The sequence below is a fragment of the Antedon mediterranea genome, chromosome 5 (genome assembly GCF_964355755.1).
Source record: "Antedon mediterranea chromosome 5, ecAntMedi1.1, whole genome shotgun sequence".
In the NCBI taxonomy this organism is placed as follows: Eukaryota; Metazoa; Echinodermata; class Crinoidea; order Comatulida; family Antedonidae; genus Antedon; species Antedon mediterranea.
In genome coordinates, this window is record NC_092674.1 from 18,860,859 (window position 1) to 18,883,017 (window position 22,159).

The following is a 22,159-nucleotide window of genomic DNA, read 5'->3' on the forward strand; positions in this document are numbered from 1 at the left end:
TGGGTTAATGACAAGTGTTATACTGTAAACTGTATAGATAATAAAATTGTTTTTTATTCACATTCATTCAACCATGACTTGAACTGGATATATAAAGTAAAGTTTACAATCAAAGCAACATTGTATACAATGGTACCATAAGAGTTTGTCTAATGATTTTTGTAAACAATAATAGGAATAAGAAGATGCAAGGTAGGAGTTACAGATTTCTAATTTGTTTGGCAAGTGCTAAATTACAGTTTCTGCTTTTTTTTGCGCCATGTAATAAACTACCAAATTGATGTGACTAGCATAGGATGGTTTTCTAAAATTCATTACTTCAAGCTGTACAAAATATGTACAACGAAACGAACAAGCAGATGGTTATATTAAAGACTCATTTCCTACAATTTTTGACGTTTTGTAAAAATAATGCATTACTTTAAAAACATTCAACCAGGTCATTTCTTATCTTGAATGTATGTTTATGGTAAATTATGATGAAAAGAGAGAAACAATGCACTATAGCCAAGTAGCTCGCGGTGAATGTCCTCTCGTGAATGGTCTGTATACCTAATTAGCCAGGCTTAGTTTTGTAGGCTTAGCTGGTAAGCAGCAGTAACGTACAAACATTGTACGCTAGTTATAGGCCTAGCCTGATGTTGTTTAGTTACTGCATTAATTGTCTTTCTGTTTTTGCCAGAATCCGTTAATACAAATTGGGGGAAATCCAATATTTTCGCTGAAAAGCTACGATTCTTCCATTTGTTTTAGCTTTCACGATCGATCGAAAGTTGGTAAATCACAGAAGAAAACTGAAATTTAAATCTGCGCGCAATGCATGTCGGGATTTAAAGTGGGCTGTTTAAATGATTAGAACAAAATTATTTTTCACATTTTTAAGTTATTATAGTTATTGCAATAGGACCATAGTATTTATGTTTAAATTAGTTTGTGACATTAAATTAGTTCTAAAAAACGTAGGGAATGGGGCTTTAATTTAAAATGTTACTATCGAGAGACTCAAAACAAACTGTGTGAAACAATATATTCTATTTTTTATTAGAAATTAAAAAATTAATTATTATATTACTCTTATTTATTATATAAAATTCTCAATTATTTACTCAAGAATACAGCTATTTGTTTACAATTTATACATTTAAACCATTTTCTTATTCTTAGGAACACTCTCACTCGCTATGACATTTTTTATAACAATAATCCAATTGAAAGGTAGTGAATCAAATCTGGATGCATTTAGCCCTTCAGAGATACATGCAATAGAAGGAAGCAATGTCTCGATAATACTTTACTTAAAAACAAACACTTCTCAAAATGATGACAACCTGGCGAAGTGGATGAAGGATGGACGAGACATCAACAAAAGTGATCAACGGTATATTTTTAGGGAAGACAAGCAAGTAGGAAAGTTTTCATTGATGATAAACCCTGTTCAGCAAATTGACAATGGCAACTACCAAGTTGTTTATAACCAAGAAACTTCAGACAAAACCAATTTAAATGTAATTAAGACACCTTTCACTGATGCAACATACAGAAGAGATGAATTTGAGAAGACGACAGTATCAAATATTAGCCGTAACAATGATCAGAAAGAAAAATTAGAAACTGCACTTTTAGTAACCATAGAAGTTGTTTGCGTGATTTTGATAATCTACTTTTTGATACCACAAACAAAGAAAAAAGATCAAGAAAAGAGTTGTCATGACCAGAATTACATCTCAGTGTAAAACTTGCAAAAAAAACCATTAACTATAAAACAGTTTGCAGCAGCAGCAGCATATAGTACGATGAAATATAAACATCATGTATCTTGATAGAGCAGCATTTGTTGTAAAACCAAATGGTGTCAAATAATATGTCAGTGTATGGTTTTTTTGTAAATATTATAAAAGAAAATTTTTAACTAAGAAACTTGTATTCGTATAGTATTATTTGTTAATACAATATAAAATAAAATTTGTAAACAACGTAAAAAGTTTCATACAAATTTATGTGCTTTAAATGACGACATCGTTGACAAGCAGTCAGAATGAAGCAGAACCTAGGACATTTTTTTTGTAAATGACATTCAGAAAATTAAAGTAATTGTAATTCGCTAATTCTGATAAATAGTTTTGTAAAATATTTTAAACAATCACGACAATTAAACCATTAACAGTAGCAAATCAAATGAATCTGTTTTCAATGACTCTTAATTATGATCATTGTCCCCTGCTCTCACTATTCTGCTTATGAGACATAATGAACAGCTTTGGATTTTCTTTACAAGCACAACGTTGAAGACAATTGTTTAAGTGGTAATTAAACAATGATGGACCGGACAGCTAATATTTACACAGGACAGTTTTGTTATTTTGCCATGAAAAATCTTGTGTGAATTGTGACCAGACACAGTGAGGTGTGTTATAAAGGGCAAACCCAGGGCTGTACTCATATTTTTGGTAGATCTCCAGCGCAATTTTTACCGGGGACCTAGAGGTATATATAAATATCCTAAAATATTCTTACCTATTAAGGTAAGGAAGAAAAAAGCTTGGTAAGTTTGTAATATTAAAATATTACAAAGTTACCAAACGGCTTTTTTTACATCTGTACCAACTAATGATATTTATCTGGCTATACATGGTCACTATTGTTACATATTTTAACAATTGACAATTTAAAATAAAAAAAAAATTATTTGGTTAATTTTTATAACTTTTTATTTAAGAAATTGTGATAAAATGGATGGAGAATTATAGAGAATATTGATGAGGTTTAAAAACATATCTACAAAAGCACATACCTGGACATAGGTAAAATTGCACGTTCTTCGGAGTGGTCCTGATCGTACTCGTTGATATATTCACGGAGTACGGTGAGAACACGAGTCATTCGCATTGTTTCTTGTTGAATCTTCTTTTCTTCAGTGTCTTTTTTAAGAACTTGTACTGTGTCATACATAGCACGTAAACGATCCATACATGACTGAATGAAATCTTCATGAATATCCACCTATGACAAACAAAAATGAACAAACAATATTATTCATGAAAATATTTATAAAAAGGCAGATGGGCCCTTTTTTGCGCATATACACATTTATATCAGGTAGACATTCTAGATACTTTTCTTAATAATTAATTCGCAACAATTTAAATAAACCAATGTGTTTTTCACCTGTTTTTAACTGCATAGTATTTCTCAGGAAACTAATTACCACTTTTTAATTGGGAGGTTTTTGACACACAAGTATAAGTACCATAAACGAGAACTAATATTAATGGCCAATAATAGACCAACTTGTAAAATGTCTTCTAAAGGCTAGTTTCCTGTCGACGTAAGATCAAGAATTTTCAACATTTTTAACGTTTCGTACGATTCTTATGTCTCTTATGCAAAGTTGAACATCTGAATTATATAATATACCAATACCAATTCAAAATAAATTTTAATGTTTTAAACTCCCGGTTGATTGACATAGTTCAACGTGTATGTCTCTCTCATGGACGTTGCCATTTTCTGATGGGCACCCTAGATTAATATTCACACAGCACAATTTTTCTTTAGCGTCTTTCATTTTCGTTAAGTCCCATATCCAGTATTGCCTACATTTTAGCTTACAGATATTTCAACGTGAAGGAATACTTTGTGTAACAAAATTAATGGCCGTAAATAGATTTTCTTGACAATTTGTTATTTTTTTAAATAATTTGTCAGAGTACTTTTATCAGGGAACAGTGTGCTTTTATTATACTTACTCATCCCATGCGAATTAGTATATCACATATTTAGGAAGAAAAAGACCGTGTGGAGCATGGGTTATGCTAGTAATAATAATCAAGCCAGTGTCTGAAATATCTACCATTCACCAGCACGCATGGCAGTCATTTTGGAGTGTTTTGACCAATCAAGTAGACACATATTAACAACTGTATGTGTGTGAACTATCTATATACAATCAAGAAATGACAGTACGATGACTATAAGATGCTAAATGATTTCATTTCTTCTTTCATAATAATTAGGTGATCATTTAGAATAAAATGATCACCTATTGTTATTGTATGAAATCTTTATTATTTTTTTTCTTTTTATTGTTTCTGTACACTATTTTGTGTAACAATTATCTCAAAAAGTTTAATGTCAATGATTACCAAAATTTCAGAATATCTTTCAAATAATATAACTTAATCCTAATAAGCTTTCCAGCGTGATCACTCATCTGTGACGTCATTTATACGCCATTTTGCGAAATCACATTATCAATCATATCTCCATAATTCATTATGACATATTAATGAAATTCACTACACGTAAACTTCAGGTCAAGGGTAAAAATATTAGCAAATAAAAACGCACACGCATGTAGGGTCATGGCGTGAAATCGCGCGTTAAAAATTTAAAATGCTCAAAATTAAGTTTTGATCAATTTAGAACATGACTTAGGCCATTTGCGCGTTTAAAAAAATTACTGGGCAAAAAAAAATTTGGCGCGCGCGATACTTAAAAAGCGTAAAAAATGTGAATTTTTTTTACAAATCTCATTCTACTCACCATCCTTATTAGTACATTCACCAAATTTGAGTCAGTTCCGACTTAAAATAACGCTATACGAGCACGTTAAAAATTACAAAATGCGCACATTAATTTTACAAAAGTTCTGAAAATGGTGAAAAATAGGTCTTTTTTAAAATGAAAATAATTCTTCAGAATGCAAGATGATCCCCGATTTTTTTAACTTATTCTGGAAGCCATTGAGTTGTAGATATGAATTCTTTTTGTGTAGATTATCACATTCAACAGAGCGCATCTTGGTTATGTGTTCTCGAATTTCGCACAAATTTCAGTATGTGCTTGCTTAATTAATTATCTTTATCATGAGTTGACACTATTTTCATTTTAAAAACGTCATCACGCGTAAAAACTTGAAAAAACGTAGGCCGTGTAATTTCACCTTCGCAGTAAATTTGAATATCTTACAGCCCTTCAGAATTGAAGGTTACCTTGTGGATTATAATTTATTATGAAAGCTGATGAAATGTAGATATTAATTCATATAAAAATTAAGCCTATCGGATGTTGTGACGTTAACATATGGCCAGTTGAAGTGAAAAAGTAGTTGTTTCCTATTTTTCGTCAAAGTTATACAAATTTCAAAGAGCGCGCACAGCACTTCTACGTGCCAAATTTTTTTCCCAAATCTTAAATTTTTTTGCTCAATTAATTATCTTTCGAAAATTGTCATCTTAAAGTTTAGTTTGATAACGTCATCATGCCAAAAAATTAGAACATGTGTGTCCCGTAATTTCACCTATGCTACACTGTATATAGATATACAGTATATCTGTACATATTGTATGGCATATAGGCACAACTCAGCACTATAAGCGTATAATAGGATGGCATACATCAACATTTTCCGATTGTATGTTATTGTTAACGTACGTGCATGCTTAAAAAAAATTAATTTCAGTAAAATGATAAAAATGATCACCTTTAATTCGTCAAAGTGACGAATTAAATTCTAGTTTTTACTGTAACTGTCAAACAAGAAACATTTAGATAATGAAATCTATATATAATTTCTCTGTATAATTCTGGGTTTTTTTTGCGATTCTGAAATTTTTTAAGTCTAAAATTGTTAAAATGTTTTAAATATTTTGTATATTGTTATCGTCTCTTGATTAACAACTTTTTAGTGGAGGTTTTCATCTCTGTCAGTTAATTTAAAATACAATAAAAAAATAAAAATATAGTAAGGTTAATACAAAATGTGCAATACCTGACTGCTTTGAAGTTTAGGTCCAAGATTGGTATACGTTTCTTTTAACAACTCAATGGCTTTGTTAGCAACTTCATCACTTCCAAACAAAACAACACGCCATAGGTACTGTTGACCAATCAGTTCTAAATCTTCAATAAGGTAAGCACGTCGTTTCGGAGTAAGTTTGCCTTCTTTTGTATTCACTGCTTTAAAGAACCGGTCAAAACATCTTAACAGGAAAAAACAATTTTACTTATTATTACGATGAGTTATTATGAAGGTAAATTAAAATTTGTAAATTTTTCACCAGCATTTATGACAGTGGAATCATAAAAGGTTTAAAAATGCATAACTTGACCTCCAACTAACCTTATCACCTGAAAGTTACAATGTTACAAATACATACTGTAGTGGCTGCCAATATTTTTAAAAGTTTAGAACTCTTTGAAATGTGGTAACATCTTCTTAGTTGGTCACTGTTAGAAAATGTTAAATATACACTATTTCTAGAAGTCAACATTAGTATAGTACTCAAAACACACAATTAAATGAAAAGACAGGCTGACCCATAAATCAAGCTTATTGTATTTTTACATACTTGATTCCGTTTTCTGTCAACAATCCTGGATCAAGCCTTAAAATGTTACTCTCAAAGAATTCCTTGTTAATTTCCGGATCCAGATCTGGATCTTCTCCCATGAGCTAAGATGAAATATAAATCATTAAAATATTTATATTTATTTTTTATATTTGTGTCAAAATATGGGTTTGTGTCAAAATTTCATGTAGAAAATATCGTAACAAGGTTGATATTCCGTCAATACAGGAAATAATTAATATAGAATTAACACGAATTAAGAAAATCAAATGCTTGAGTGGATATGCCATTACACCATAAAATCTGATTTGCTACTGATTCTTCTCACTAGTTGTAATTCCATCATTGGTTAGAAAAATGTCTATGTTTATATTGCTACATTGTACTTCATTATTTTTGTTTCATTATCGATACTGTATTTTGTTCCGCGGTCAGGCCACACATACGGGATCAAGTTTGGTGGTCTGAAATAATGTGAACTATAATGCTATACATTATTGTTAGCAAACATATTTGTTGAGAAGACTTTGGAAGTAAGTGGAGTACTAACCTTTGAAAACCATTTAAAGCATGCTTCTCTGTCCGTAACATATACAGAGTTTTCAGCAAGGCAAGTCCAGATCTAAAAACAGAAATCAAATTAATATACATTTAGCATAAATTGAATGCTTGTCTACAAACAATTTTAACAAATAAAACAATACAACAAAATTAAGAAACTTAAAGATTGGTAAAGATGCACTGTCTCTCTTTCACCAGGCTATAATACAGTCCATATTAACTTTTTGTTGTATTGTGATTGTCTAAAAACAATTTAAATAAATTACAGAGAATAATAAAAATGGCTAATAATAATAATAGGTGCAGATGTCCGATCTATTCACGATATCTGCGACAAGGCTATAGAGAAAAAACTAAAATATATAATTAATGACAAATCTCACAATCATCCCATCAAATGACAGGAATGTATTTAGGTGTTATAATAAATTTGTATAATATTATGTTTTATCCTTCATAATTATCATACCTGTTTAGCTTGTGGCGCACATAACCACAATTGACCATCTTTTAGTAGGAAACGTAAAAAATGCAATCTTTCCTGAACTTGTTGTACATGGCTGTAGCGGTCACCAGGAAGGAGACTATGGGGGTCAAGACCAGCATTTTCTAAATTGTAAAAAACACACATGTAATATATTCGCTAACTAGAATCATGTAATCATCCTTGCAGTACTATAATTTTACAAAAACTTAACACAAGTTAGTATAGGTTTTTTTTTCAAAAACGCTGAAGTTGGAGGTTACCTGACAACTGCATCTTACCTTTAGCCATATGTCTAGCTGAGTTCATGTATTGAGAGAGATTTTCAGCAACAATGGTAACTAATGAATGCTTTGTTTGTAGCATACTAATTATATCATGTCTGTATTGCATGTGAGGACTTCGCTGGGAGTGACTGTGATTTTGTGGTGCCTGTAAAGAAATAACCAGATAACCACATATCAAAATCAATTATTACAAAAACTGTATGTTAACTCTGAAAAATGAATGTCCGAATTGTCAAATGTTATACTCATTTTCTATTTACAGTTGAGCTTTTAGTTAAATACTACAATGCAACTAAGAATATTGTAACAATAATAAGTGTCAATGGCTTCAAAACCAATATATGTCGTGATATATTTCTAATTTCAATGACCTTACCTCTCCAAATAAGCAGCAGATTTCTTTAATTTGCTTAAGAGCTGGTAAAACCCACTTGTCATTCTTTAACTCCTCAACAAAACGGTCGATCCATCGGATCTTCTGAGCATCTCGATCCTGTCAAAAATTATTATATTTTGTATTTGATTTAAGTTTATAGAAAACGGTATTACATTAAATAACTAAAATATCATGAAATATACAGTGTATAAACATAATTATTTAACAAAAGGAAATTACTATTTACATTTTAAAGATACAGTAAAACAGTTTTGAAGCCAATTGGATAAGAGAAATTTTGAAATTGTGTGTAGAAATTTATCTCTACCTGAGAGCAACTATAATCAAGTATTTTAATATGTGCATTGAGCGCTTGATCCATGATGTCTGTTGGTACATCCTCTTGGTGTGCTAGGTTCCACAGTAAACCCAACACCTTGTGAGCCATCACTCCATCTTTATCATCCTCTGCTAAACGTCGAATCAACTCTAGTAGTTTTTCCCGTTGCTTTGTAGTCGCATTAGCCCAACTTTCCTACAAAAGATATGAAAATATAACATAAAATCTGTAATGTAAGCTAGTATACAAATATTTACTGGGCTGAGGGGCATGATTAAAAATATAGCCCAATGTCATCTGGAGACTACTATATCCCGAAACGAAATCAAGGGATATAGTATGTCTCCAGATCAGGAGGAAACAGACATGCGCAGTTTAGCCGTGCATGGCAATAACTATAGACCAGTAATTAACCAATGAGTTGCTGTGAATTGAAAGGTGCAGGTATATAATACTACTTATTTTCAAATAGACAATTTTTTGAATAGACATTATAAAGCTTAATAACTTCATGCAGTATACTCATATCTTTCAACGATCTTACCTGGAAACATATAAAGAGATGATCAAGTTGTTCAGGTGAAAAGTCCCAAGCAAGCTTTGCCAACAAGTCATGTACATTCTTTACTATAGCTTCATGTTTTCCCACCTAAAAAAGTAAGAAAAATTAGAAAGCGCATCATTACAGTGCTGGTTTGAAAAATACATGCTCAAAGATAGGATAGGAACATTTCTATATCTAAAAAATAATTTCTCAAAATCTATGTTTCACCAACACACATAAATTGAAATGTTGAAAATTAACTACTTAACTGATTAAGCACTGTTAAGACTTTTTTCACTATTAAGATCTTCAAGTGTTAATGTTTCAAAACACTCACTCCCTAAAATAAGCATGTAACTCACCTGTGCAGCCCATCAAGATCTTCAAGTGTTAATGTTTTAAAACACTCACTCCCTACAATAAGCGTGTAACTGTAACTCACCTGTGGAGCCCATATTATTATCAAGATCTTCAAGTGTTATTGTTTCAAAACACTCACTCCCTACAATAGGCGTGTAACTGTAACTCACCTGTGCAGCCCATATTATTATCAAGATCTTCAAGTGTTAATGTTTCAAAACACTCACTCCCTACAATAGGCGTGTAATTGTAACTCACCTGTGCAGCCCATATTATTATCAAGATCTTCAAGTGTTAATGTTTCAAAACACTCACTCCCTACAATAGGCGTGTAACTGTAACTCACCTGTGCAGCCCATATTATTATCAAGATCTTCAAGTGTTAATGTTTCAAAACACTCACTCCCTACAATAAGCGTGTAACTGTAACTCACCTGTGCAGCCCATATTATTATCAAGATCTTCAAGTGTTAATGTTTCAAAACACTTACTCCCTACAATAGGCGTGTAACTGTAACTCACCTGTGCAGCCCATATATTATCAAGATCTTCAAGTGTTATTGTTTCAAAACACTCACTCCCTACAATAGGCGTAACTCACCTGTGCAGCCCATATATTATCAAGATCTTCAAGTGTTAATGTTTCAAAACTCTCACTCACTACAATAAGCTGTCACTCACCTGTGCAGCCCATATATTATCAAGATCTTCAAGTGTTAATGTCTTTTCCTTGATGACAAAACGAAGAATTTTTTCAAGTTTCTCTACATATTGTGGTTGGTGAAGACTATCTCGTAGCACTATTGACAGAACCTTGTTTTCCTGAATCCATTCCTGAAAAAAACAAAATCTTGCATATATTACATTATCGTAATTGTAGATGCCAAGTCAGACAGAATAGTTCATAAAGGTCTGACAAGGCGTTGGTTTTTAAATATGAACATGTATATTGAGATGCAATTTGAATAATCTCCATAGAAATGTATGCAAGTATAGGTGAGGGAAGTCCTCCTTACTTAAAAATGAAGAAGTAAAAATGATGTATTATATCAAAATTGACAAGAGTGAATATTTAGTAGTAGTAGTAGTAGGAAGATGTACTTACAGCAACTCGTTCTGCTGTCAACCACTCCTCTTCTTCAACTGTGCTGTGTTTATGTGTGTAATACGACACATTTGAAATCACTTTGTTTATCTCATTCAGTGCGTTCATCTTACCATTGAAAGATGAAATTTGAAGTAATCTTTAAATACAAATAGAAAACATGCTTTGTAATATAACTGGCTGTGGTTTAACTGTATTTTGTTATCCCTTGAATTTTCCTTGTTTTTCTGATAAAGTGTTGTATTATTACCTCCGAGATACTTGCATGTGTGTTAGAAAGATAACGTCAAAACTACAAGATGGATCTTTACGACATTTAACCACATGTAGATATGTGGTCATGGAAGAAATTTTTGAGACAATCCTGTCCGCTTTTTATAATTTTACTAATATTAGGCTGTACGTCAGAAGTACAAGATGGATTTTTATCACTACTCTTGTCTTAATTGCTCTGGTTATAATTGCATTGCAAGGTATCTATGTTCAATATTACTAAAATGTTTGTAGTAAATATATATATACACATAGTTAGTGAAGGCGTGTGGAGCAGTGTTGGACGTTTGCCTCCAGGTATATAGGGTACCAGGTTAGGTCAAGACACAACTTTGCGCCGATTACTAGCTGCATTATGGGGGTATGTTTAATCCAAAACAATGACCCGGGTAATAATATGAAGCGCTTAGAAGCATTGTGTAATAGGCGCTATATAACAACGAATATTATTATTATAGCTATCAAAAAAAATAAAAAGTGAACAGAGACAAAAAACCAAACTATGTGAATTCATGAATCTAATGCTCTTACCTTAGGATCATTTTTAAGCGAAACATTTCTAATGTTTTTATTTTCTCTTCTGTATCAGGGACTCTGGCAACAAGATTCTTGAGGGACTATCATATAAATACACACACAAAGTATCAGTTAATCTGAGTCATAATGAAAACTCCATGCACATGATCACAAATGATTCTGAACATAATGATTTCATAAACCTATACATAATAATACATTATGATTTTTTTAAATATTCAATATATTGGGATTTGTTTTAATACATTGAACTGTAGCCACTGACTTAAAAGTTTAAAAATGTCTTATTTTAAGCTTTAACAAAATCAGTAAAAAGTATATACTGTAAAAACATACTTTAATAATAGATGAGAGAGCATCATTTTTAGCCTCATTCTTTGATTCCTTTTTCAGTTCTTCATCAGATAGTGAATCAAGGAAATTAATAACACGATCCTGAAAATAAACCAGTTAACAATCCTTGACAAAAATTCATTTTGGTTTTACACATGCAATGCATGGCACATTTAAGAGCTACTTAAGCACAAACTGCACAACTTTGCTATTGTGTTCATTACAATTTTCAATTAAAATCCAATAATAATATAATATTTAATAATAATAATAAATGATTGAAGCCTATCATAGGTCTTTTAAAATTGCAATAATTTTTTTGCAGTTGGATTTGTTTGTGAACAAAGTGCGATTAAAAAAACTTTATCAAATTATTTATGCATCTTCAATCTATTCTTGGAATACAATTAATTAACAATTGCTTAATACTAACTATACACACTTACAACAATAACCATAAAATATTTCTGAATAGTGTTGGGTGTAAGGATTTCATAACACTGGCCCCAAGGTCTGTAAAAATACAAAGATATATTATGGTTAGCCTAAACAAAATTTAGATGCACATCTCTGTGAAAGAAAGGAATTGCTACCAATTTAAAAACTATTATGTTCCTGAAATACAGTATAGTAAATATAGTATATACAATTTCGTTTCTGTAGTGTTCTCTCTCTGTTTTTTTTGTTTGTAAATACATTTTTTAAATAAATAAATTCACTTTTAGTAACTACTGAGCATTTGTTCAATTATTCATCTTAAAATTAAAACATACTTGAGATATGCATGTATCACTGATACACTGAGGGAACGATCACTGGCGAATCGATTGGCCAGAACGTCAAATCCATTTAATGATCCAAATTTATTCACCAGATCAACTAGCCACCCCTGAAAAGACAAATCGAGAAAAATACATTTATTGACTTTAACATGTAAAGTTTGGTCGCGCACTATAGTGAACGACCAAGGTCAATTCAAGGTCATATATAAATAGAAGTAAACACCTGATCATTATGTAACACGTGACTAATTATTATTATGTTTTCTGTTAAATTTGGGTAATTTATAACAAAAATTAGATTCATTATTTATTTATTTTTTTTTTTAGTTTTTACATTTATATTTATTCATATCAAACCAACACATAGCATTCTATGGACAATATAAAGAAAATAAATAGTATTTTTATACTTTTGCCAACCATTTTGAATATATAATGAGATTAAATTTTATAACTAAAAAAATGTTGTTGACTATTTTAATGTCATTCCCCTTTTCAACTTAAATACTGTAATTTAGATCAATACAATTTTCAAATGGGTTTTTTTTGTTATATTTAAAAGTTAATTTGGTATTTTAAAAGTGAAAACATTCTTTTGTTTTCGTTTTTTCTTATATAAGTGATTAATTTCATTGATTGTTCATGTTTTTGGGGGACAATACATCTTTAATGTTTTAACTTTTAATATTGGTGTTTGAAATGACCATTTCTATGCACATCATGTCCTTTACAAAAATTGAAATGGTTTGAAACTCACCTTTGGTGTTCTTGAATCAGTATGTCTAGCATAAAGGTCATTATTATTGATCTGAAAAATTTTAGAAATGCGCATTGAACAAATACGATTGTGGAAAATGAATGGAAAATGTATATTTCAAGAAAGTTGGTCTAAAATGTAAAGACGCTAAACTAATCATTATTTTACCTGAGCACCAGATGGAACACTTTCAGGAGTTCTTGTACCATTATAAATATGGAACCTAAAAAAAATCATACATACTCATACATAAAATGTGATAAGATACTGTTTTAATTATTATTTAACAGAGTATGCCACATATGAATTTACTTTTAAGTGCTTCCTCTTGACCTGTAGTATAGCTGTGATGTGTATGGACTTTAGTAGAAAATGGCAACCAATTGAACAGTAGTGAAGTTGGCACAGGTATGGTCTTTACTAGAAAGGGGCAACCTCTTGAACAGTAGTGAAACTGGCACAGGTATGGTCTTTACCAGAAAGTGGCAACCTCTTGAACAGTAGTGGAGCTAGCACAGGTATGGTCTTAACTAGAAAGGGGCAACCTCTTCAACAGTAGTGGGGCTAGCACAGGTATGGTTTTTACTAGAAAGTGGCAACCTCTTCAACAGTAGTGGAGCTGGCACAGGTATGGTCTTTACTAGAAAATACCAACCTTTTGAACTGAAATATTATACTTAATACAGAACTGTCAAGTTTAAAGTAACTGTATTGTAATAATGTGTTATGGTTACTTACTTGCATAACGGATTTAAAGCAATGGCTAAAAGATCAAGTAAAGGGAACCAATCATCTGCAAGCTTTGCAACGCATAACTCAATCAATAGATCTGTATTTTTCATGATGGAGCGCTGTAACATAAATACACAATAGTTAAATTGTAAAAACATATTATTTATGAAAGCAAAATAGAAACCTAAAACTGAAACAAACATTGGTTGTAAAAAGGTTTTTTCTAGTTTGTCTTGCACAGTTTGAAAATACTGCAAACTGTTTGTGAAGGGTTTTCGGGAGGGTGGCTACGGAGGCTCTAGCCCCCTCGTCTGGGAGCCATGCCATTTACATTTAGCCATTATAGCCAAGTAATTAAATTTCCAATGTCCTGTACGTCATGTACTTCTCATCATACATCGAAAGTCCAGATGGTACGCAGACATCTGGGGAATAAACTGAATTCCCCGACAGAAAATGGTCTACTCTTACAGACAAATTTCCATCCAAATAAAAGGCAAAAGGGCTTTTATAGGCCTCTATGCCCGATATTTTTAAATTATAAGTGTAATTTTTGAAGACCTGCAGCTCCAGGGCCTATATAAGTGCAATTTCCAGGGACCTAGCAATTCTATTTCTCACAATTTTCTTAGCTCAGCCCTACTGTAATGGTAGGATTATGATTTTGCTTTATATTTCGAAGAATAATCCAATTTTCGGGAACCTAGCAAATTTATTTTTTCAAAACTTTCTTACATTTCAGCCCATGGGTTATTAGCTCCATCCCCACCTTGGTGGGTTGGTTCTCTGTACACTTTTGTTTCATACTTTATATCAATGTATAATTGCAATTTCCGGGGACCTACAGTAGCTAATGATTTTTACTGTATATTATATACAAACCGCTGGCGCCACCACTGAACCTTGGTGGGCTGGTTCTCTGTAGACCTGTAATTTTGTTTCATATATCAATGTATAATTCTAATTTCCGGGGACCTAGTTACAATTTTCTACGTCTTTGCAATTAACGACAGATCTTGGTCCATGATAATAGGTATATTGAACTTTAAAGGTCACTTCATTTTTTAAATTGAAAGAATGATGGATTTACACACACATCGCATCGGACCTCGTGCAATATGTTTTTCGCACAGTATTTTATTTATGTACCATAAAAGAAAAGGAAAGATCCTGGCACCATTCACTCATTATTTGTATATTAATCATGGTCTTGAATTTGGTCTATCATTTTTTATCAGGGAAAGTAGTAAAATAGTGGTAATTTTGTATATAATTTGTAATGTTTAATTTCCCTATGCTATTTGTTGTCATCTAAGTAACACTTTCCGAAAAAATCATCATTTTAATATTCTTATTAGTTTTCTAATTTAGAATAAAAAATGATTTAATAATAGTATATACATTTCTAATCATTGAAATGATCAATTCTATCTTTTACATTATTCAAAAGCAAAACTATAAAATATGAATATATCTGGCTACTCTGCTGGCACACCAATCCATAAATGTAACATAATTTACATTCATAAGGAAATTCAATATTTTATTTGAGAAATGTTTTGCTTATTTTTATGTCATAAAAATGTATCTTAGAGATTGATGGCTAGGAAAAACAAGATCTTAAGTATTATTTAATTTAGTTATTATTTAAATTTATTAAATATTATTATAAAAAGAGAACTGTAACCAAATTTTCAATCCCATTCGGTTTAAAACTTTCTAAGCGTCATTGGCAAACATTCTTGTCTATCAAAGTTCATTAGCTACAGTACAGATAAAAAATACTGCAACGTAACCCACGTTACAGCTTCGTGGCTATGAGGTATTGTTTTTGATCGCGATCCTACTGTACGAACTGCATTGTTTTTTGATCGCGATCCTACGAACTGCATTGTTTTTTGATCGCGATCCTACAAACTGCATTGTTTTTTGATCGCGATCCTACGAGAGGTTGTATTATGTGTTACAAACAACATTGTTATCAATGAATCAAGGAAACAATGATTGAAAATACAGCAGTTATGCATGATATTTTTATTAAGCCTAGCTAGCTAGGCCCAGAAACTAGCGATTGTTTAAAAAATAACAACAAAGTACCACGCACCCTACGCTTTTTTGAGTTCGTACAGAGTACCAATTCTAGCAGGGCATGCAGTATTACTAGGCCTCGATTAGGCCTACCATAAATGAAATATGTCAGAATGTTGCCTTAAATGCAATAAAAATATTATACAGCCACATTGTGAATTATTCAACATTGTATCGCTATGTTTTAAATTCGACGGCATATTATTTTTTCCCACTGGGCCTACGGCACTTGTGCGGCCGGTGAACCTCAGTGAAGTGGGCCAGCTTTTTTCATTCAATTTGTTTTGCCGTACAAGTATCAACATGTTTGATTTGCATTGTTTTTATCACATGAGAATGAAATTCGCTCGACCACCATTGTTTCACATGGTTTTTTTACTCTCCCAGTCAGTGCAGCACTCTCTAATGTGCTTCATAGGTTAGTTATTGGATTTTATTCACCGAATATATTATTTTAGCGGTGTTATTGGCTGATTTATTCGTATAGGGGCCATATTTATAATTACTTTTTATCTAATTGTGTCAGATTTTTCTAGAGAAACTCCCGTATGATGAAATGAAACAAAACATGTTTATCAAAAATCGCAGGCTCTGAGCCTATCAGAGGTCTGTAGCTAGGCAGGCCTACTCGGGCAGAGCTGTAGGGGTAGAATTCATCGATTCCAAGGTGGGTTATTATATTGCCATTGTTCTCTTTTGATAGCTGATAACAATGGTGTATATTTAACACCCTTCGGAGGCATTGCAAAACAAAGCCTCTAATATCGCGATCCAAAAACAATACCTTTCCATGGTATCGAGGGAGAACAGGCGGTAATGCGATCAAGAAACAATACCTTTCGTGGGAGCGTGTGGGATCGCGATCAAAAGACAATACTTCGTGGGTTTGCGATCATTAAACAATGTAACCTTTCATAGCCTAAGCTTGGGAACGAAGCAGTAATTAATAGTTGTACTGTACATTGCTATTAATTTGATACAATTACCTGAATCTCAAATTTCCACCCACTAACGGCTTCATCAGTCAAGATCTTTGTAAATGAAATTGTTAGGCCATCTCGAAAGAACCGCTGGCATGCTTCACTACGTCCATCAAGATTTCTCCTACACAGGTCAATGGTTGCTTCCAACAGAACTTCTAGTTCACCTTTTGGCAGGACAGGCACAACCCATCTAGGCTTGTTTATCATATCATCAAGGCGAGCTAGTTCATCGTGAGGAAAAGGTGGCTCCTCACCCTCCTGTAGTTCATTATTTTCTTCAGGAACACTTTCACCAGATCCAGTGGCCTAAATTACAAATAATTTTTTTTTCTGAAATATACCCTGCCATCACTAAGTATCTTTTATTTGTAATTTAAATTAATATACACAATATTTGAGATGAGGTAATTAATATGTATTGGGTAACAAAGAAAGTGATCGTACAAAAAAAGGTTTCATTAAAAAACAAAATTTAAGATTAACATATTATGATTTCACTTACCTGCTGATCCTGCAGCTGAGAAGGTGGGGTTTGATTTGGGCTCTGAACGCCATCACCTCCGGGCTGTCCATCAGTGGTAGCCTCTCCCCCTGCAGGAGGATTTCCACGCATAGCAACTGTCATGTTTCTGACAGTTTTCAAATGTTATGGTTTCTTAGTAGTATGCATAAAACATTCAACTCACAGCCTCACATCTACAAACAAAAGCAAAATTTATATTATAATGTATATTATTTCATTTTATGACTAAAAATTGGATCGGCAAAAAAAGTTATTTACCTGCAAAAATGTAATTTAAAACTAAAAAAAGTCTATTTTCTGTTTATTTGTCTTTTTATAATTTGGCCTATTCAAAGTCTGATTATATAAATCTTTATTTTGTATGATTTTGGGGAACAATTCATCTTTAATCTAAAAATCAAAACTACATGCAACACCTGAATTTATGTAACTACTATGTGAAGAGAATGTCAGCAAGTTAGTGACTGGTGTACTATGATAACTCTAATTTATGTAACTACTATGTGAACAGAATGTCAGCAAGTTAGTGACTGGTGTACTGTGATAACTCTAATTTATGTAACTACTATGTGAACAGAATGTCAGCAAGTTAGTGACTGGTGTACTGTGATAGTTCTAATTTATGAAGGAATTATACTGTAGTAAGCAGGATTTTTTGGAATCACTATTAAATTAGGCATTTCAGTGCAATCTTGAATATTTGTCTGTTTAATGAAAGAAAGATTAGATTAAAAAATTCTAGTTTCGTAATAAATTATAAAAGTTGAAATCAGTAAAACTGCTGCCCTAGCATTGCTAGGAATCTCTTAATTGCACCATAGCTTCAGGTATTATACTAAGTATCTTGTAATCGCCCACTTTGTAAATGTAATCTTAAATATTTTACTAAAAAAACTACTATTTCTGTTAGTGTACTGTTATACAGATAATTATAGAATAATTATATACTGTAAATGTGATGAATGAGGAAAATAGCTATTTAAAATTAAATAAATTTATATAAAACATATATTAGTTAAAGGAGTATTAAATGTGCAGATACAGATATTTATATTTTTATGAGGAAAAAGAAATGTACGCTATTAAATATTAAAAGGATATTTCCCTTGAATCCAGGACGATTCAGCCCTGAGATGATTCGGCCCACTTTTAATAAAAATTGTTATAAAATAAATAACTAAAAAAACATAATTTTATATTTAATATATTACTTCGAAAACTTTGTTTCGTGCATTCGCCAAGCGGCCAACAGCGTAACTTGTTTACATCGTTCGCGTGACTAAAAATTGATCATTTTCGACAATGTTTTCAAAATGTTTGCTTTATTGCATCTTTATCCCTAGTAGTGCTACACCATAGTTTCTCTGAAAATAAAGTTTGGGGAAAAAATCTTATTTTATACTTATAAAATGCATATAAAAGCTGATAAATTTAATTGTGCCGAATCGTCTCAGAGCCGAATAGTCCCAGGCCGAAGGTCTCAGGGCCGAATCGTCTCGTTCCTTCAGCGTAGATCATCATCTCATTAGTAAGGGGTCAATCACATGATTCAAGTGTCTTCATTGTTCACTTTTATTATGAAATTCATGGAAACAGTTAAACTCTCAAGGTGTTTTTCTTTTTAATTAATAATTTAATCGCCGTTGCTAAAGATACGGTACCGTATCCATGCTTTTAAAAACTAAAGATACGGTAATTATAGAGGGCGCTTCCGTTTGCTAACAGTACGGTAAAATTGCATTCCTAAAACTCGTACCTAAATATAAAACTCGTTGCTAAATATTAAACTCCTTCCTAAATATTAAAAACCTAACCCTCTAAATAATCTCTCTTAAATTAAAAACTAAAAAAAAAAATTAAAAAAAGACGTCAAGAAGAGTATCGAACCCCCAACCCCTTAAGCCAAAGCCTCATCACATGCCCACTAGGCTACACAGCTGGCTTGCAGAAAACCAATGCAATAACCTATTTGATTAACATCCACATTACATAGCGCCCTCTATAATTACCGTACCTTTAGTTTTTAAAAGTATGGATACGGTACCGTATCTTTAGACATAACGTAATTTAATTATGGTGTATGGAAATCTCCTGAAAATGCTGTTATTTTTGTTTTTACACTCGACTGGTCATGACTGTCATCTATGCAAGATGGTTTCCGTAACATTAAAATCATGTATTTTAAATTGCGCAATGATTTCTTTACAGAATTTCAAACTATGCAAGAAAATTCTTTCACAATTTTATTTCAAATCATGCAAACAATACACTAGCCTATAGCTAATAATAGGCCTAGACCTAATATTAATTGCCAAAGCCAATGCCCTACTATTATTACTTAGATCTAAACTAGGCCTAGCCTACCTAGCCTAAAAAGGCTATGCATAGATAGAATAGGCCCTCTAGCCGGCCGAGTTAGTAGCTAGGCTAGCCTAATTTATTTATTATAATCACAACACAAACAGTTGTGATTGTGTCCTTTCATCAGTTGTAAGACTTAGTTATGCCTACTACTAGCTAGGCCTGTAATCCACCATACACTCAAATAGGCCTTCAAATGGAAGATATATTGTCATATATAAGCATCAGTTCAGTCAGGCCAACCTAATTAGACAGCCTAGGCCTATGTTTATCTGCCATTTTTGCGCGACAACCATAAACTGCTCCGCTCTGAGAGCTGAGATGCGCGCTCTTCTTGAGTGTGACGGAAGGGAACTGTGCCGAAAATGTTAACAGTAACACATATTTATTAAGTAAATTATTATCAAAAACACACGGTCTCTACATTAATTTTTAGTGCAACAAGACATACATACCTATTACTTTTAATGGCAGAAATATTTCATTTGTATAAATTTAAAAATACCCCAATTTTACGATAGTTTGTATCTTTCAACAGCATAAAATACTATATTGGGCTAGCCTAGCGCTACTACAAGTATTAACATTAGCCATTACGTCATTGGAGAATTTCCGGTTGGGTTCAGTAGTTTTTTTGGGGTCGATCGTCGTGTCGTCGATTATGATCAAGAGAGAAGTGACGACACGCACGATGATGATAGGTCAGATTTTGTGAGCATGCTCTCTCGTCAACCTTCAGTTAAGTGGGGATATCATATTTTTGCGAACGATGTTTTCCTTTTTCCCATTTACACTAGCACGATAACGATAAATAAATAAGCATGGTTTTTTTTTTACATAAAACAAAAGAAATTAGAAAGATTTTCGTTCTAGCTAAAGGATAATAATTTATTCTGTCTTTTAAGCGTGGTTCCCACTAGCGACGCAACGCAAGGACGTAACGCAACGCAAGTGAATTGACCAATCACAAGCGATGGCTTATTCGCTTGTGATTGCTAACTGTCTATAACTTCGCTTGTCATTGGTTAAAACGCTTGCGTTGCGTTTACGTCCTTGCGTTACGTTCCAGTGGGAACCAAGCTTTATCAAAATTATATTTTTTAATTCCAATCAAATGACGTCATGATAAATAAAATCGCTTATTGGATATTATAGCTCTTACTAATCATTACGTCATTTGATTGGACGTGTGGAAATATAATTTTCATCAAAGGAAGCATTATATAGATGGTTATTCTATAGTTATAGAATGAAAAGATTTTATATTTCTTTTGTTTTATTATGAAAAATGCATCTATTTATCGTCGATCGTTATCGTCCTAGTGTAAATGGGCATTTAATTGTAAAAAATTACATTTTAATTAGGCGATCTTTTAGAATAAAAAGATGTTATTTTAAAATCTGTATTTATTGTTTGTATTTCTTTCTGTACTCTATTCCGGTGGCAGGAGGGGAAAACCACCACACGGCGCGCGCCCAAAAGGGGAAGTTACCATATCCAACTTTTCTAGACAAGTTTCCGTAGATTACAAATCTGGAAGGTAATTGATCGGGATTGGAATCGTTTTTTGAGATATATGGGGATCAAACTTCAAAATTGACCAATTATAACAATGTATTAAAGGTGCACATTCATCATTACAAAGGTCAAAACAAGTGATAATACTAAATATGCCGTGAAACAAACAATTACTTTTTGGAATAGAAACAAAAAGTAGGCCTAATCACCCGCGGTTGCAATGAAGAGGCCATTACCTACAATTCAATAGAAAATAAAATAAATAATAAATTTAATAAAATTAAATTAATAATTAAATACAATGCAAAATATTAGAAATCAATGAACACCTCTAGTGGCAATGGTAGTGTTTCCGACATTTCGACAATAGTGGCGTTCACATCGAACTATGGCTTGTTAATTTAACTGGTTTATCCCGATATCTCGCCATTTCGATGTGACCGCTCAATTATGTCCGGATGATGGGTTTTTTTTCTGGACAATTATTGCTGCTTGGATTTAGAAGTAAATCCAATGATAGCCAGTTATTTTATGTGGGTAATCCAATTAACAATTATATACACTGTAGGCCCTACATATTTTTAATGTTATGTTTTTGTTTTTTTACCGCACCACAAATTGTTTTTGTTTTTTGTGAATGCCACCGTTCTAAAAGTGAAGTGTAGAAAAGAAACCCATCAGGTGGCCTTCAGCCACATATGCACCAATGATTGAAGAATTTTTTAACTCAATTGACCATTATTATGGTCATTTTTATATTTAAAATTTGAATTTAGTTATTTTCATTGTGTACCCCATAAAATGTTTTAAAACTAACTAAAATGGTTTTCTGCCTGATCTCGCTCGTTGTTGCACCTTGGTTGT

The 22,159-nt window shown here is 32.3% G+C and overlaps 2 protein-coding genes across 3 annotated transcripts in view; one reads left to right on the forward strand and one right to left on the reverse strand.

Annotated features, from left to right (window-relative positions):
- The window catches only part of LOC140048824 (ubiquitin carboxyl-terminal hydrolase 9X-like), a 49,022-nt gene extending 27,522 nt beyond the window's left edge, over positions 1-21,500 (reverse strand). For both annotated transcript variants that reach the window (XM_072093622.1, XM_072093621.1), the window contains exons 1-21: positions 20,232-21,500; positions 17,395-17,588; positions 16,896-17,198; positions 13,828-13,940; positions 13,258-13,312; positions 13,090-13,140; positions 12,324-12,439; positions 11,997-12,063; positions 11,554-11,652; positions 11,212-11,297; positions 10,408-10,546; positions 9,984-10,136; positions 8,943-9,047; positions 8,387-8,593; positions 8,059-8,175; positions 7,677-7,827; positions 7,381-7,520; positions 6,901-6,972; positions 6,351-6,454; positions 5,771-5,981; positions 2,792-3,000 (exon numbers count right to left, since the gene is read on the reverse strand). In XM_072093622.1, coding sequence (XP_071949723.1) covers positions 2,792-3,000; positions 5,771-5,981; positions 6,351-6,454; positions 6,901-6,972; positions 7,381-7,520; positions 7,677-7,827; positions 8,059-8,175; positions 8,387-8,593; positions 8,943-9,047; positions 9,984-10,136; positions 10,408-10,546; positions 11,212-11,297; positions 11,554-11,652; positions 11,997-12,063; positions 12,324-12,439; positions 13,090-13,140; positions 13,258-13,312; positions 13,828-13,940; positions 16,896-17,198; positions 17,395-17,517 — 2,621 coding nt within the window. In that variant the 5' untranslated portion in view covers positions 17,518-17,588; positions 20,232-21,500. The remainder of the gene's footprint in view (positions 1-2,791; positions 3,001-5,770; positions 5,982-6,350; positions 6,455-6,900; positions 6,973-7,380; positions 7,521-7,676; positions 7,828-8,058; positions 8,176-8,386; positions 8,594-8,942; positions 9,048-9,983; positions 10,137-10,407; positions 10,547-11,211; positions 11,298-11,553; positions 11,653-11,996; positions 12,064-12,323; positions 12,440-13,089; positions 13,141-13,257; positions 13,313-13,827; positions 13,941-16,895; positions 17,199-17,394; positions 17,589-20,231) is intronic.
- LOC140048825 (uncharacterized) lies at positions 62-2,605 on the forward strand. The gene is made up of 2 exons (XM_072093623.1): positions 62-192; positions 1,165-2,605. The coding sequence occupies exons 1-2, from the start codon at positions 153-155 to the stop codon at positions 1,731-1,733; spliced, it is 609 nt and encodes a 202-aa protein (XP_071949724.1). The 5' UTR covers positions 62-152; the 3' UTR covers positions 1,734-2,605.
- Positions 21,501-22,159: the final 659 nt, after the last annotated feature.

Coding starts and splice junctions, on each gene's coding strand:
- LOC140048825 (XM_072093623.1), top strand. CDS start 153: ATGATTTTTGTAAACAATAATAGGAATAAGAAGATGCAAG. Junction 193..1,164: donor TAGGAATAAGAAGATGCAAG/GTAGGAGTTACA, acceptor TCTTATTCTTAG/GAACACTCTCACTCGCTATG.